The sequence below is a fragment of the Ptiloglossa arizonensis genome, chromosome 7, assembly GCF_051014685.1.
Source record: "Ptiloglossa arizonensis isolate GNS036 chromosome 7, iyPtiAriz1_principal, whole genome shotgun sequence".
In the NCBI taxonomy this organism is placed as follows: domain Eukaryota; kingdom Metazoa; phylum Arthropoda; class Insecta; order Hymenoptera; family Colletidae; genus Ptiloglossa; species Ptiloglossa arizonensis.
The window spans coordinates 5,227,188-5,242,838 of NC_135054.1; the positions used below are offsets into that span (position 1 = coordinate 5,227,188).

Sequence of the window (15,651 nt, forward strand, 5' to 3'; positions counted from 1 at the left end):
TTTTGCACCTACCGGTCGGTAATCCAATTTTCTCGCCAGCTCTGCGATCCGAGGAACAATTAAGATTCCATCGAGGTGGATCTCGAGGCGGCAAGGTCATGAAAAAACTAAGGACGGGGATCCGTTCGGCTAGAGAAGGGTCAGGTGAAACGTCAGTGTCGACTTCCGAGGATTCGGGTTAGGTCGGTGTTCTGGAACGATGGAAATTCATCGAAGCAACGACGTACGCTGATGAATGGCGCGAATGGCGATCCTCGAGAGCGCGGTGGGGCCACACGGTTTTCGTTCTGCTCGTTTTTCGTGGTCCTCGGGCCTTGCAGGACCTGTACGAGGACTGGTCCGCGATCTACCGTAACCGCATTCCTCCTTACCTCAGCTTGCCCCTCGCAGATCCCTACCTTGCCACGGTGGAGCCGCTTCAGGTGACTCTGTCTTCCTCTTGCCAACGACACGAAGGCTTCCTTTCTCCATCCGTTCGAGGTACCCCTCCTCATCGGGCCTGCCGTCTTTTTCGCCAAACCACTCCTCTCGTCGCTTTTATTCAACCGTTCGCGACGTTACCTCTTTCCCTCCTCGTCGGTCCCTCGCTCGCCGCGCTTCTCTCCTCTCTTTCCCGCTTGGCAGCGTCCCTTTTTTTTTCTTTCTTTTTTCAACGCACGCCTCGAACAAAAGAGCACGAGTTCCGAAACGTACTCGCTGAGAAACTTCCCTCCGTAGCCCACACAGACTTGTTTTACCCGCAATTACACGGAGTCCCGAACCCGCGTGGCCCGTCGCGCCGTTTACCTGGCTGCGAGGAACCCGAACGACCAGGTCGCTCTGTCAAGGTGTACGCGTGCTCTTCCTATTCGTCAGTGTGTTCCGTATCTTGGAAAACGGACGAACGCGTGTCGACAGCTATACATACGACTGTGTGTACGTACATACGTGTCTATGTATACTTCGAAGGATTCGCGCATACTCAACTCCGCGGATCATTGTCCTCGATCGCGCGAAATAAATGTTACGGGACCGTTGCCGAGAATTGTCGAGATTCTGCTGGAACAGATTTTCAGATTAATCAGACGAGTTAGGTGATCATACGAGTCTCGAACAAGCGAATTTTATTACGTTTCACGCCACTGTTTTCAGACCACTCGCTCTTCTCGAACAAATTAAGAGGAACGAAATTTGATTCGGTAACAATAACGTAACTCGAACTTGAGACAAAACAATAAGGAACAGAGAAATTTAACATACACGGATAAAAGTACTATTTACGTACAGTGTTTCTCTATACACCGGATCAAAGATTGACCGTTTACGTCTTTACCGAGATCGGAATAATCGGTATTGGTTAATAGAGAAAGCGTGCTATACTTGATACCAATCACCAAACATGGTTTTAAATTTGAATTTCTGTCACGTGCAACGTATTTCATAAATATATCATCTTCTATTGAATACCATTATCTTTCGAACAATTGTTCAAGAGATCGTACGGTTCTCGATTGAGAAGATGCAATTGTTCGTTTTATAAAATACTAGAAACACGTACTAATTTCATGCTGCGAATCGTTTATTTCGAAAGCTACGCAACAAATCGAGACGATGTACGTTATCTCTTGTAACATTTTGTATTCATTATTTATTTCTTTTTCAAAACGTGAGATGCGTTTAATTTATATACGATTTATATAATACCGTACGACGTTTCCCACAATTCTATCTACGAAATGTTGCAGTTAATTTCGAAGTTTGGAGACAAAGACCGAGCCTAAGAAATTACCGATGCGTACACAGACCGATCATTTGCGCAAGCTGATTTACAAGCTTCGCGTACCATAAGTAATATTGCTAATTGCAGCTTTGCGGTGGTGCCGACCTATGATTAACCAGCTCGTTTAGACGCCACTAGCGAAATATATGCAAATGTCTGATCGTTTAGCACGATTACTTCCGACAACTTGCGGGAATGAGTCGGTTGCGTTTACACCAGAGAAGAAGCGTAGAACCATTTCAACGAGAGCCATTTCAAATCGTCGAACGATCGCTTCGAAAGCTGGGACAACCGAATAAATTTATGACTCGAAATAGCAGGTGTCAGCTGCTCGTTTTACTTGTACATTATTTTCTTTTCGTTTCATCGCCGTTGATGCGAATATTGCTTCAACGCAACGATGAAGGGACAAAAAGTGAACTTGTTTCGTAGGCGTGACACGGATGAATTTCAATGTTCTTGTACACGCAGCGTGATTTTCGTTACATCGTTTAAACATAGATATCGCGACAAACGCGAAATTGAATTAAATCTAGCGATTAAATCGTAACAACTGCTGTAACTCCAATTCGATCGGTGATATTCGTCGAATGTAGAGAACAAACATTTTATTCTTTTTCTGTATTTTTATAAACTCCATTACTTTCCATCATTCGTGAGCCAGCACTTTTCATATGCATGGTCGCACGTACTGCTTAATTTTTACCGGTTGACAAACAATTGTTGGCTCTTATATTTTTGCACGTGTCCTTGAAACATAACGTATCGACAATAAAGATTTACGATTAATACGAAAGCAACGATTACACGAAACTAATGTATGAAATTTTGATTATCACTTTTCGACATTTTGATTGAACATATTTGTTCAATGCAATCCCAACGATCACGCGGTAAAATGTCACGAACACTGTGCATTAAAACACAATAGACTCGTGTGCTATTTAGAGATTTCGCTGATATAGTAATTTGTTCTGGAATAAATTTCAACCGAATCGATTGAAGAACTAGTGACTGTCATCGTTCTTAAAACTGTTTCTTCTATCTCTCAACGGTTAAGTTAACTGATCTAGTTCTCTAAAGATTGGAATTTCTTTCGTGAACAATTATTGTACAAGTCAGTTTCACAAGACGCTACATTTCTTTACGTTTTGACAAACTATAGGAATTATTCGAATGAACATTACTGATATTACCATGCCGTTGAGTTTTGAATAAAATTCGGACAAAATTAAGAGATCATTTACGCGCTGTTGAACCAATTGTGAACTCTTGTTCCCTGATGGTTGAAACTGAACCGCGTTAATTTCACGATAGATCCGTTCTCTCGCACATCGACGTGTTACGAAGTCGAAAGTTAAGCGAGTCTCCGGTTTGTACTCATCCGCGGGCGATGGTCAGTCCGTATAATTCGTAGCCACGGTGTCTCGTGTACCGAAACTTTTGATCGTTAGTGTACTTACCGCGGTGCCACCTGCGCTGTTCTACATCTCTGGTCGTCCAGGGAACAGCGTCGGCGCGTACTCGCGTACTATGCGTTTCTGTCAATTTAAGTCTTCCCGCGTACATTTGTCGACGAGTACGATTACTTTTCCAGCCGTCGGTGTACCGATAGTATCTCACCGTTTCCTCATCAACGACACAGATCGGCGCGCGGACAACAGACGTTGCACGCTAGCCTTTCTCACTGATCAGAATCGTTCGGGTCGCGGGGCAACGTGTTTCGCGCCGGGTAAGGAAGACTCGATTTCACGGCGCGGTCTAACCGCGCGAGTTGATGCCAGTTAGACCAGTAAATTTCTGCGTTCACGGAGCCGAGCTGCAACCGTGAATTACGTGCTTTCTGATATCTTGGTTTGAGCGGTTTGAGTTGCGGCCAGGCTTGCAGCCAGTGAGCTGTCTGTCGGCCCCTGTGAAGGTCCGCGCGAACGGCCCTTCGGGCCACTTTGCATAGCCAAGGCTCGTCGGCCACGGCAGACCTCCCACAGCCCGACCGGCTCTTCACCATCGGGAATATCTGCCTCCTACTCCCTCCTACGTCTCCTGCGTTTCTCTTCTTCTTCTTCTTCTTCTTCTTCGTTCGCTGCCCGCTTCTTCCCGTTCTCCTCAATTCGTCGATCAACGATTCCGCACTTAGGTATTGGATTTTTTTACAACGTATTGTACTCACCCATTAAATGGGTTTACTGTTGCAATAGATATATCGTAGATACCACGGGCTTATATTTTACTTCGGCTACTATAGGGTAATTCAAGGAGAGATCGGTTACGCGTTTCTCGGATCATCTGTCAAAGACGAAACGGTTTAGTGTTATTTTTTTTATAGCGAAAGTCATTCAGCGTCTCCGTGAACAAATCCAAGAAATTTTTATCAAAATCGATATTTTCATTTTTGACGCGATCAATCATTTTTTTTTTTTTTTTATCTAATCGTAAGAAGTAATATCGCACCGTTGTTTGAGCAGATGTTTGCACCATTCGCGCGAACGAAGTTTTAGTAAGACGTGGATACGATTTTAAACTGCATGGTTTACTCGATTGGAGAATGAAATTTTTCTTCGTTAATATGTGAATAAGGGCACATTCGCGTATCTGCGTTTTTCAATTGCATTTTCAACCTTTTGAAAACACGTTCTTAAAATACATTTTGTACATCCGAAAGGAAAAAATGAATAAAAATTCAAACCACAGATTGCGGCTTCCCCTTGTTAAAATAAACGGGTGTACGATGATGGTAATTTCGCAAATTACTATGAGAAATACACAACCGTTAGATGGTTATGGATTCAGAATACGAAAGAATTTCATTAGACGAGTCAAATCTACGAATTGCTAACTATACGATTGACGTAAATAGTAATCAGACGTGTACCGTTTGACCAGTAAGAAAGAAGTGAAAATGTTATTCAAAATGATTAGAAATAAAACGTCGTACGAAATCCACTGACATTCGATATAGTCGTAATAAACCGCACATTATTCCTATTTAACGTTTTCGCTAAATGGTTCGTGATCGTCTCTATGTACAACGACCAACGTGAAATAATCCATAGGAAAAAGAAAAAATATTCCGATGAAAATGGAATATTCCCTTTCTTCCGATTCTTACAACGCAAACAAGCTCTCCTTTGTACTCGGATTTGAAACTTAATCGCTATCAGCGAATGACCGTAGATTGTTTTGCAATTTGTCCGCGGTATTATTTCGGTATCGATCATAATTAACCCGAGCAATTTGCAGAACCCGCTACGTGGATTCACAGAAAGCAATTGTGTCGAACGTTTAACTGGAAGCGTATTATTCCACTGTCGACTGGAGCTATGGCTACTCGCGTGTACAACTATCACCAGCAGATATATCTACCAGTATTTCCAGTCATATTTCTATTCCCATGACCGAGCAACCTGTGCAGCCGACCTTGACTCGTAACTCGCTCTCTTCTGGCGTCTGTAAAAAATACCATCGTCCAGCCCTCTTTTGCTAACAGCCGTGACGCGCTTAATGCCTTTCCCCGCGCATTTATCGAGGCAAGTGTCTAGGCTTTATGCCGCGCTCCAAAGTACACAGGATCCCTCCGATGTACACGATATTGAATCACTGGACGGTTATACAGGGTGGCTAAAAAATCGAGTCGTAGAACTTACAGGCGTGTTCTACGTCTTACAAGGGAAGTTGATCAGGAGTATCGTTCCTTTGGATGCAAATGGGTATAAAATGTAGGGGACGACGAGTATAAACAAATCCAAGAATATTATCGGATAATGTTCAGCAATTTTTATACGAAATGGATATAAGCGTTGAAAATATTTCCAAATGTTAGCTTGTCTCTATTAAAACGAAAATGGTTTACGATCGTAGCCGTAACCAAGGCTGTAATACCTAGGACTACAAATTAACTTACACTAGCTGCTGGAGGGCATTTATTTTTGTCAGAATTAACATAGTTTGAAGGAGTCCTGGTATGTTCAGAGGTTCTAGATATTCTTTACGAGACGTAATCACTTTAGGATGTGTGTGTTACTTTATAATAGATGTTCGAAATAGTTTGCATTAGCCGTACAGTCACACGTCTATTCGCTGTATATTGGCTTGGAAATATATATATATATATATATATATATATATATATATATATATCATTTGGATTATTTTTAACTGTACGTTGTACGAATTATTTATGAAAAACTTTTAATTACGTATACTTAATCCATGCGGTTTGACTAATTTTAACTGCCGAGAAAATCTCGTCAATCTATTGACGATAATCTCACGAACATATATTTGCAATCTATCCAGGGTTTAGTAGTGTAATTACTTGGGAGAGTCATTATATATGATATATATTCTCCTTTCAACGGAGAAGGATGACTCGATGGAAAATTACATCTAATTTTCTGAAACGAAAAGTATGAAAGTAAAGATTCTTATATTCTGATATATTCTTACATACTCTTCGTAAAATTGAAGGAGACAGACAAGAGACTTTCTAATTATCGTTGCAATAATAGGTAGACTTCGTATTGTGCGCTTTCAAAGATGCATTATTATAAATAATTAAAAAGGGTGACTTGTCTAATAAAATAATAATAATTTTTCTTCCTCGTATGCGCGACACAATTTTATTTTCGCACCTATAATTCACCAAATGTTTCGTTCAAATCCATAATTGTATTAATACGTTTTCAAGGAAGAAAATACTGTTGGATTACCGAACTGTCTAATTAGTTTTAACTATGTATTTATATGCTCTGAAAATACACTTACGCGTTGAAGATATTTTCCACTTTCTCAAACTCTTAGTTCAATTTCGATGTTTAAATATTCTAATTTCACAAATCACACGACATTCCAGATACGAGAATAAAGTATCACCGTTTATAGCGTCTGTGTTCGTTTTCATTAACCTTAATCAACTTCTTCTAGCTCAATTCATATACGGTAACTTGCTTGAATGAATTTTCTTGTATGCGCGAAAATTCATTTACGACGGCTTGTCTGAATAAATTTTCTTGCACATACGAAGTAAACCGAGACTTGCAGATTTAGGTGCACGACCTTCCGATGTTACAAACTGTTGGTAAGAAATACGCGATGGACAGTTGTATCGAATCAGACTGGTTCGGAGCCCGATATTTTGCTCCGAGCTAAACACGCACCCATCACCGTGTACGTTTATACATAGTGGCGTAAATGCCCGAAGCAGTGGTGCGATATTACCGCCTTTGCCGTAACGAGCCATTAAGAGAAATCTTAATTCATTGAAATCGTTCGGGAGCCAGTTACCGTATGCAAACTTGTCGATAATGGCTAATGAAACTTGTTTCTGTACTCCAACTGCTTCCCATACATCGTGTAAGTGCCAGATACTGGATCAATCTTACCAAGTCGTTCACGTCATTGGTACTTTCGAACGTTGAATTTTATATTTACGAATACGAAAAGTATAGAATATAAAACATTGAAGGTGAAAAATAAATAAAATTTGTATCGCGTTGAACGAAATGAGAATAAGTAATGACACAGTAAAACAATCCCGATTTTAGAAAATTTTATATTGTATAACAATTTCCGCGTTCATTTATAACTCTTCAGACTAATTTTTAATTACAAAGCGGGCCAATATGCCAACGCGTATAGTTTCGGGAAGTTCAAAATTATATTTGAAAATATAAAAGATTGAATTTTACTCATAAATATCGATTCTACGTGCCTTTCGTTACGTGTACCTTTTTCAAATTTCATTTTGCACGTTAGGTCATTTATGTTTACTACTCCAAGTGACGATAAATCAAGTAAAAATTAATGGAAGTATAAAGTATAGAAATACCTAACTAAAGGTGTGAAACAATTTCAAACGATTGGCAAGTTTTAATTAAATCAAGATTTTATTTTCACATTCAAGTTCCCTATCGTTCAGATTCTTATGTTTGTTTACGCTTTTGAATTGTATCTTTCATTAAAAATGCAACTGTGTAACTAAATCAAGAAGATAACAAAATATTAAAGTGTAATTTAAGTTTCAAACCAAAAATATGTTATATTTACTGTCATAAATTTAGCCTAAGCAATAATAACTCTAAACAAGAAATTCTTCTTACTTGGATAATTAATTATAAACATGCTTAAACTTACTATTCAATCAAAACAATTATCTGTAAACATACAGCATATCCACCAAAATTCTCGATATAGGTTTTCAATTTCTTTGACAGATCATTCTCAATAAAAATATTAAATACTTATCTAGTGATACTAGAAATAAAATCTTCCATATTCTGTCAATGAAACTGCAGCCGTTTTATATTATATCTGTTTCTATTATTGTACTGTTATTTTTTTTTTTTGTTATATAATATCGTCACTTATAAGTTCAATGGCACAGTGACTGTACAAACGAGTAGACTGACCAAAGTAAGCAATCTAGGTCTTCGTCAATAGTTAGGACATCAAGACTAATTGAAAGTAACGCTAACTTCGATAACGAATGAACCATGAAACTAGACCTACATTGTATTCTTTGGTTCCTACGTTATATATCTTTGGTTCAAAATGATCTACCAAACGTGTTGACACGGTTCATCGATTACCTCATGGGATACTTCCAAGAGCGTAACTAAGACTAGATTTTGGTATTTTGTAGTTCTTTCCTACAAACTTGATCGGAACGAACGCGATGTGTTTGTCATATTTGGCAGACACGCGAATCCAACAAATTGTTCTAACCGAAATCTACGTAGCCATAGATTCATTCGTGGCGCAAGGGAGAGATTCAATGCAGCGTGTTTCTGAAAAGAGAGAACAGCCCTATCGCGTGCTGAAACAATGCCGATTGAGCCTTCGCGTTATTGTGGGAAACAAAACAAGAACAACAGGAAGGAACAACAAGGAGCCAGCGATAATGGGTACAGTCCACGGTGACACGAAGGAACACGCGCCATTGTTGTAAAGCACGACTCGTCGGTCGACCGTCCAAAAAGAGTCAGCAATTAAACGCGTAACGAAACTAATCGCGAAAGAACGGTGTTTATACCATTCGACAAACGATATAGGCGTGTATTGTTTTATAACAATAATTTCCCGCAAGCACTACTCGAATGAATGCAACAATGGAATGAATCACGCAAAATTCGATGTTGAACGTTTGACGATGCGATCCTGTGACGCTTGTATCGTTGTAATCAGCGAGATCATTTATTTTATAGAACTAACTTTTCCACAATATTGAAAACAAATTTTCCACTCGCTTGTAACCAAGATTTCAAGTTATAATGTTATACTTTAATACACCACTGAGAGTTTTGTAACACTGTATCAAAAGCCCTGCATGAAACCGCAGTCAAAGTTTAGTTTGAGGTGTGTCACGGTGTTGGAGCGACCGGAAGCATCGAATTAAATATGTCCCTAGAGGAAATGGAACATGAGTTATGCTTTTTTGATTTAATTGTTGCCCGCGAGAATGAGGTACGATGACGGCCATCGATTAAAACGGAACGAAGAAATGAGGACCTTCTGTGCCGATAAACCAAATTGAACGGTTGGGATTATTATTTTAGAAATATTCAGAATGTATGTAAAAGTGAATACAATGCCATGGCACTCGCAGGAATTCTCGTTACAGCATTTCGATATTTAAGTGTATTTATTATAATTTTATCATCACGTGTCGATTTCAAATTTATCGTTTCCGACGAATACCGGAAACAACCGTTTTCGAACGTCATCTTTTGTTAGAAGTTGTAAAAGGAGGATAAATTAAGTGTATTTCATTCCTGATCAAATTTATTACTTTTATTGGAACGATATCAATAAGAAAAGAAATACGTAGGCACGTTATTGATTCTCGATATAGTAAGTTCTCGAGTTACGCGAATTTGTAGTCGTTGTACAAATTCTGTATATGTGCATATATTTAGATGCTACATCAAATTTTCATTTTCAAAATATTTCTTTTCGTGAGTTGCTCAATAAGTTTTGTCGTTCGATAAGAAATTGAGCTATTAAGTTCGTCGTTTTATTTTTCCAAAGGTGGTACTACTGCTTGATGAACATGTATGAAGTTTCATGCAGATCTGTCGACTCATTCGTATATTTACAATTGTTCAAAGTTGAAGTGTCGTAGTATTTTTCTACGATGGAACAAACGACAAAACTTATTGAACAACCTAATATATGGATCTATTTCGCTATAATTAACTTTTAAAACTCGCATTATATACCGAATGTATTCCACAACGAAAGAAAGATCAGTTTTAGAAGGAATTGTGAGTCGTATCGAGTCGAACGTTTTATTTAACCTGTGTAGGGCTTGTGAATAAGCAAACATTAATCGACACAGTTCAAATTCCCTTTATTCATTGTATAACATTTTTCCAAACTTGGAAGAGGTTTTCTTTTCTTCCTACAATACGTCGTTTAGAACGAACGAATCGTGTAAGTGGAGAGCTTACTCTAATAGATTCCTCAATTGTTTATAAAATTGTCAACGTCCACCGTCTATATCCTTGAATCGCACCGCCTGATGAAAAATATACAAAATCGTCCCCGTATTAGGGGTAGAGTAATAATTTTTGAGAAATTTTTACACGCTCTGTATATATCCCTAAACTGATACTCGAAACGTGTGTATATTTGAAAATATGAAGATTTAGGATTTTTTGTTTACAATGTTGCAGCGGAATCGGATATCTGCACGTTCGCGGCGAGGACGGAGCATTTTCATATTGTTAACAAACCATCAACGGCGTTATTCACGTCGAACACCAGACCGAAGGCCTTAAGGGAATTATACGAGGCCGCTGCCATAGTCGCTGTCAGAAGTTTGGATAGCCTGAGAAGGGATGGCAGTTCCATGGATATGTTCCTCTGCACGCCCGTCCTTGGCAAGAGAAGGCGAGACCAGAGTCTCGACATCGAATCCAGGATCGTAAGTATATTCCCGCGTATGTGAAAGTGCAACTACGTCCCAGGAGATACGAATTATCAGATTAACCATTCGTTCTTTACGATAATAATTGTTTCATACTTAGAACGCGCGAGTTCTGAATGCTTTTAACGGTACGCTTGTACGTGATCGTAGACACGTTGAAGAATTTAGAATCGCTTTTCCCACGGAATCGTAGACCTTTGATCCGTAAGAAAATCGTCGTGTATCAATAGTACAGAAATTCGAATCGTGATTAAATCAAAACACCTAGAAATTACGAAACTGCGAATTTAAAGTTCATATTTGTAGCACTAAATTCCAATTCCACTGGTTCCAATGTTTCACTCGTTCAGTCGGTAATTTTACTATTAAAAACTAAATGTATTCTCAAATACCTCCTCGTGTTACGAAAGTATAAAGTAGAGCAAAATTTATTTAAATATTACTGTTTTCAGTCAATTTTTGTTGATATTTGACACTCCACATCGTCGTATTATTGAGCAAAATCGGTTCATGGATAATAATACTTACCTTTTGTAATTTCTCGCTTCTTTCAAGGTATATTCATCATTTATAAAATGTTGAAAAATATTTTCTGCAAAGTTGGAAGAGAATTAAATTTTTCTTAGAGAAGTCGAACAAAATTTTCCTCTATCTTCTCCGATGATGAAAAATATTAATGAAATCTTAATCACTGTACGCTTACCCAATAGTCTTTTCGTCGGAATTGGTCTTTGTTAATTTTTTCTAATATCCAGGATAATATAATAATTTACACGTCGGCAAGATAGTTGACAATTAACGAAAGCAAAGGAAATTACAAATAGGTAATTTAGTAATTTTATCGAATCGATCTAAAAACGTTCCTCCTAGGATTTAGGATCTGTATACCGGAGGTATTAGGATTCTGTATTAGCTCCCTTGGAAGCTTCGAAGGTACCTCTCGCAATGTAATAGTACACCTGCGAATGACGATGGTAGTCATAAGGTAGCAGCGAACGATTAGATTTAGTTGGACCGAGTTTTGTATCTATAGAACTCGGTACATAATCCCATTGGTATGACCGAGCTACGATAGGATTGCCCCGCATAAACAGGTTCAACGGGAGATGTCATGGGAAGCCATGTACATTAAAACCTACACGGTGGTCCCTGTCGACCGCATGAACTGCTCTATAATGATACGTATCGTTGACTTGCATTGTTGTTTCGTTAATGCACCGGTCTCTTAATAATATACGATCTACTGTTAGTGACTCATACGATCCATTGTGATTTACTCTTATTAGAGACGATTATCGGGCACGTACCTTTTTCTTATCCTCTTGTGTGTGTTGCTGAATCAACGTTATTAATTTTAACCAAAAAATTGTATTCTTACAAGTGCCAGAAGTAACACTATTACCAAGAAAAACGAAACGCAAAAGAAGTGATGTTTTCTTAGACGAGATTATGGTTTCTAGACCACCGTATATTTCATGAATGAAACGAAATATTTCATTTGGAACAAACAAAAATTCAAATTTGTATCGACTCATAAAATTTGTCGACCTTGGAAAAATGGATTTAATGTACTAATTAATTAACATTGTATTATTCTTTTTAATTCTTCCAACGTCCAAGAAGATGTATGTTAGTTTAGTCTCCTCTCTTCGCTATGACTTGCTCCCTTTTATATAGAATTAAAAATGGTACGAGTGGTGTTGATTTATGAAAGTAGGCCATTTGTGTGAAATAAAATCAGAATTTTTAAAGTTATGACCCCATTGGAGTATCAACATTTTTGTTTTATAATAAATACTGTTTAATTTGAAGAAAGTGAAATGAAAAAGGAGTTCAATTGGTTAAAACAAATAATTTGAGGTGCATTTAATATCAAATACAAGCACTCTCATTTCTCTGTAAACTTGAACTAAATTATAGAATATGTTTGCGAATAGAGGAATAATAAATTGAAAGGGTAGGTACGAAATTATTTTGTAAGTGACTCTTTGGAGGAGGAACTGTTTTTACTGTATCTAACTTTGAGATACAATATCTAATACTAGCTGATAATTGATCTAACATAAGAATAAATGACTAATCTAACGTAAAAATAAATGACTGTGTGAGGAATTCATTATCAAATTTTCCTCTTACGATTAGGACACTTTATAAATTACATTATGAAACTCCTCCTAAACTATCATATTCTTCAGATCTGTCACTGACCGATTAGCATGTTCTTAAATATCTAGAAACATCAATTCTTTTGCAAAAGGTAGAAATGCACTTACATCGCAGTACGAGGTCAAAGTGTACAGCATCCGTTGGATGATTCGATGGATAACAATTATTTTGAGTATAATCATAGACGCCGAAGGTTTCATATAAATTGAAAAATGAACTGGGTGTTTGGTTCTCTGGATATTTATACTATAGACGGTTGTGTAAACGTTACGCGTAGAGCAAAACACTGGTTACTTTTTTATAATAGAAATCTGAATAATTCCCATGGCACTAGACGCGAATTAAAATTCGACGCTATTCACTTGTCCCGATAAAGATTTTCTATTTTGGTTTCGTCGAATATTGGCCACTTCCTCGTTTCTCTTTCTTTCGCATCGGAGAGCGTAAGTTCCAGACGATTTTACGAAATGGAATTGGAACCCGTTTCGTTGCTCTGTCGAGCCCTTAAATCACTCCGTACAGTGACGTAGCCATAAATCTGCTACTCGTATTACAGTTCTCTTGGCTGGCATGCGCGGCTACAGCCATTAACAATCGCCCATTATCGAAAGTCAATCAACCTTTGCCGTTCCAAGGAATTACTGGCTAGAATTTCGGGGATCCCCATCTTTGCTCCCCGTTTCGTGGGCTCCAACTTGGGATAGCGTTTCCCGATATTGACAAACAGACGTGACTCAGAGCCGAGGATCCTTCGGCGTACATCGAAGGGAAAAGGAAATTAGAATTGACCTGAGCTTCGGTTGGCAACGTTGGAATTCTTCCCACAACGTTGTGAGTTTCTCTGGGATCCATAAGAACCTTCGGAGCTCAACGAACGCGAATCAGCCAGCGCACTGCCCCCTCCCCCTCCCCGTTCCTCCTTTTCCCTCTGTCTCGCTTCTCCCTCTGCTCCTCGCTTCCTTATACTGAGCGTCTTTTAATTCAGCACGGATTAAATTCCACGGCACAATCAAACGGAGATATAGAATACGTGATTCGTGTTCGCAAAACACGTCGATTTGCAGGCGAACTACATCTGCTCGCCCCGGTCTTCCGTTGAATCGTGATTCAATGTAGATGAGGTAGCGGTCGTATAAGCGTTCGAAAGCCGCGGTCAGTGGTTCTTTTCCACTGGTTGAAACGTCGCTGGGGCAGAAAAAAAAGAGAAGAAAAGGAGGGATTTTGTCACGTGGTGTGTGTGGTAATTCCTTTCTCCGGCAGATAAAGCGTCATGTAAATAGAAGATAAAGATGACCCAGATGCTTCCCTCCGCAAATTATTCGAAGAATTGGTTATCATCGACTTGACGTCGGAGATAAAAACCGGAGCGAAGAATTAATTGAGTACGAAGAAACGACGCGTCCTTGGTCAGTCCTTGATACTTTGAACGCGGAGCTTATTACGCGCGCGTAATAGTTTTATCAGTGCTTTCAGTCTGCTTGAAAACAGGGATTTATCGACCACCCGATAGACGAGCGTCCATCGGGCAAAGCCGATGCAAGCAGGTTGCCAGTCAGTTACACATTTCTTCATAGCGAAGGAACTCCTGCGGCGATAGTTCTACCGCCTTTCCCTATATCCTGCAGGCTACCTGCCCCGTTGTTACAGTCCGAAAGACCGAACAAGGTTGACTAGCTCCGCCGCGGTTAGAATTCTGATCCGGCAATTTTGAAGATTCATCGTTGCACATTGCAAATCGATCGAACAATTTCCATGAGAGCAATTAACGTGTCTCTGCTGCCAATGAATCGTATATACATATACTCTTCGTTTCGTTCGCTCTCATTTCGATCTTTGAACATTCCTCCAATATAGAGAACGTTCCGAATTGTAAAAAAATATTTAATCGACTTGTAAAACTCGTTGACGGGAAAAGTCTCAACGGATGTAAGTTGTAGCATAATCCATGGTACAATTGAACGGGAGATATTTCGTAAACATCGATAACGACATAATTGGTTTTCCGTATATCCTATTTATATTTTATGTAGTTTGCGAGTTTATCAAGGTCGGCGTTTTTTTAACTACTAGCTGTCTCCCGTTAGCAAAATATTTATATTGCGGAGATTCGTAATTGCCATTCATAAAGATACACACCACGGAGAGTGGTATTATGTAACCTCCTTCTTATTCTCTGTAACGTTGCTTTTTTGTTTTTAAAGCCAAAACGTAACAGCAAGGAAACACAGAATAATTTTTGGTTTGGAATAATTCACGTTTGTGCAAAGTTCATCGAATCTTTCTCTCGCGTAAAATGTACGAAAACCCAGTGTAAATATTCTATGATATTGGAAATCTAGTATTGTTCGGAACAAGCTCGCGCATTTAATTCTAAAGACTGACATCAAATGTTCGATGTATCCACTTGGTAAAATATTACGAGTGCTACGCGTACACTACACACAGCAGGCCTAAAATAATACGTCGTCAGCAGTCTAATGTCAAACCTCCTTGTATCTAAATGAAACAGATATCTCTTGAACTCGCGTTGTTCGTTTTAATTGGTTTTACATTACAGCCACCGGTTCAATCGAAACTTTCTTGCGCCCAACACAATATTGGCTCATTCCACGAGTAATGTGAATATTTCTCTCGTTTGTAAAAAGTTGAAATAAAACAATTTATTTACAATCCTTGATTGTCGATATATTTTCTTTATCACTCTTTTTATTTGAAACGATTGGTTGCATCGCTGAAACAGGGATCGAAAAATGAATGGACAGACGGAAAACCATTACAGAAAACGGGTCGTTAATTACTA

General features: G+C 38.8%; 1 protein-coding gene and 1 long non-coding RNA gene across 4 annotated transcripts in view; one reads left to right on the forward strand and one right to left on the reverse strand.

Annotated features, from left to right (window-relative positions):
* Positions 1 to 10,089: 10,089 nt before the first annotated feature.
* LOC143149567 (uncharacterized) lies at positions 10,090 to 13,775 on the reverse strand. Its single transcript, XR_012992824.1, has 2 exons — positions 11,389 to 13,775; positions 10,090 to 11,277 (listed from the first exon to the last, which is right to left on the reverse strand). It is a non-coding gene; the product is annotated as an uncharacterized LOC143149567 (long non-coding RNA).
* The window catches only part of Gukh (NHS actin remodeling regulator GUK-holder), a 35,146-nt gene continuing 29,935 nt past the window's right edge, over positions 10,441 to 15,651 (forward strand). The window contains exon 1 of one of the 3 annotated variants that reach the window (XM_076317076.1): positions 10,441 to 10,682. In XM_076317076.1, the coding sequence (XP_076173191.1) occupies positions 10,608 to 10,682 (75 nt within the window). In that variant the 5' untranslated portion in view covers positions 10,441 to 10,607. Of the gene's footprint in view, positions 10,683 to 15,051; positions 15,465 to 15,651 lie in introns of those variants that run through there. The other 2 variants (XM_076317077.1, XM_076317078.1) reach the window with 2 other exon arrangements.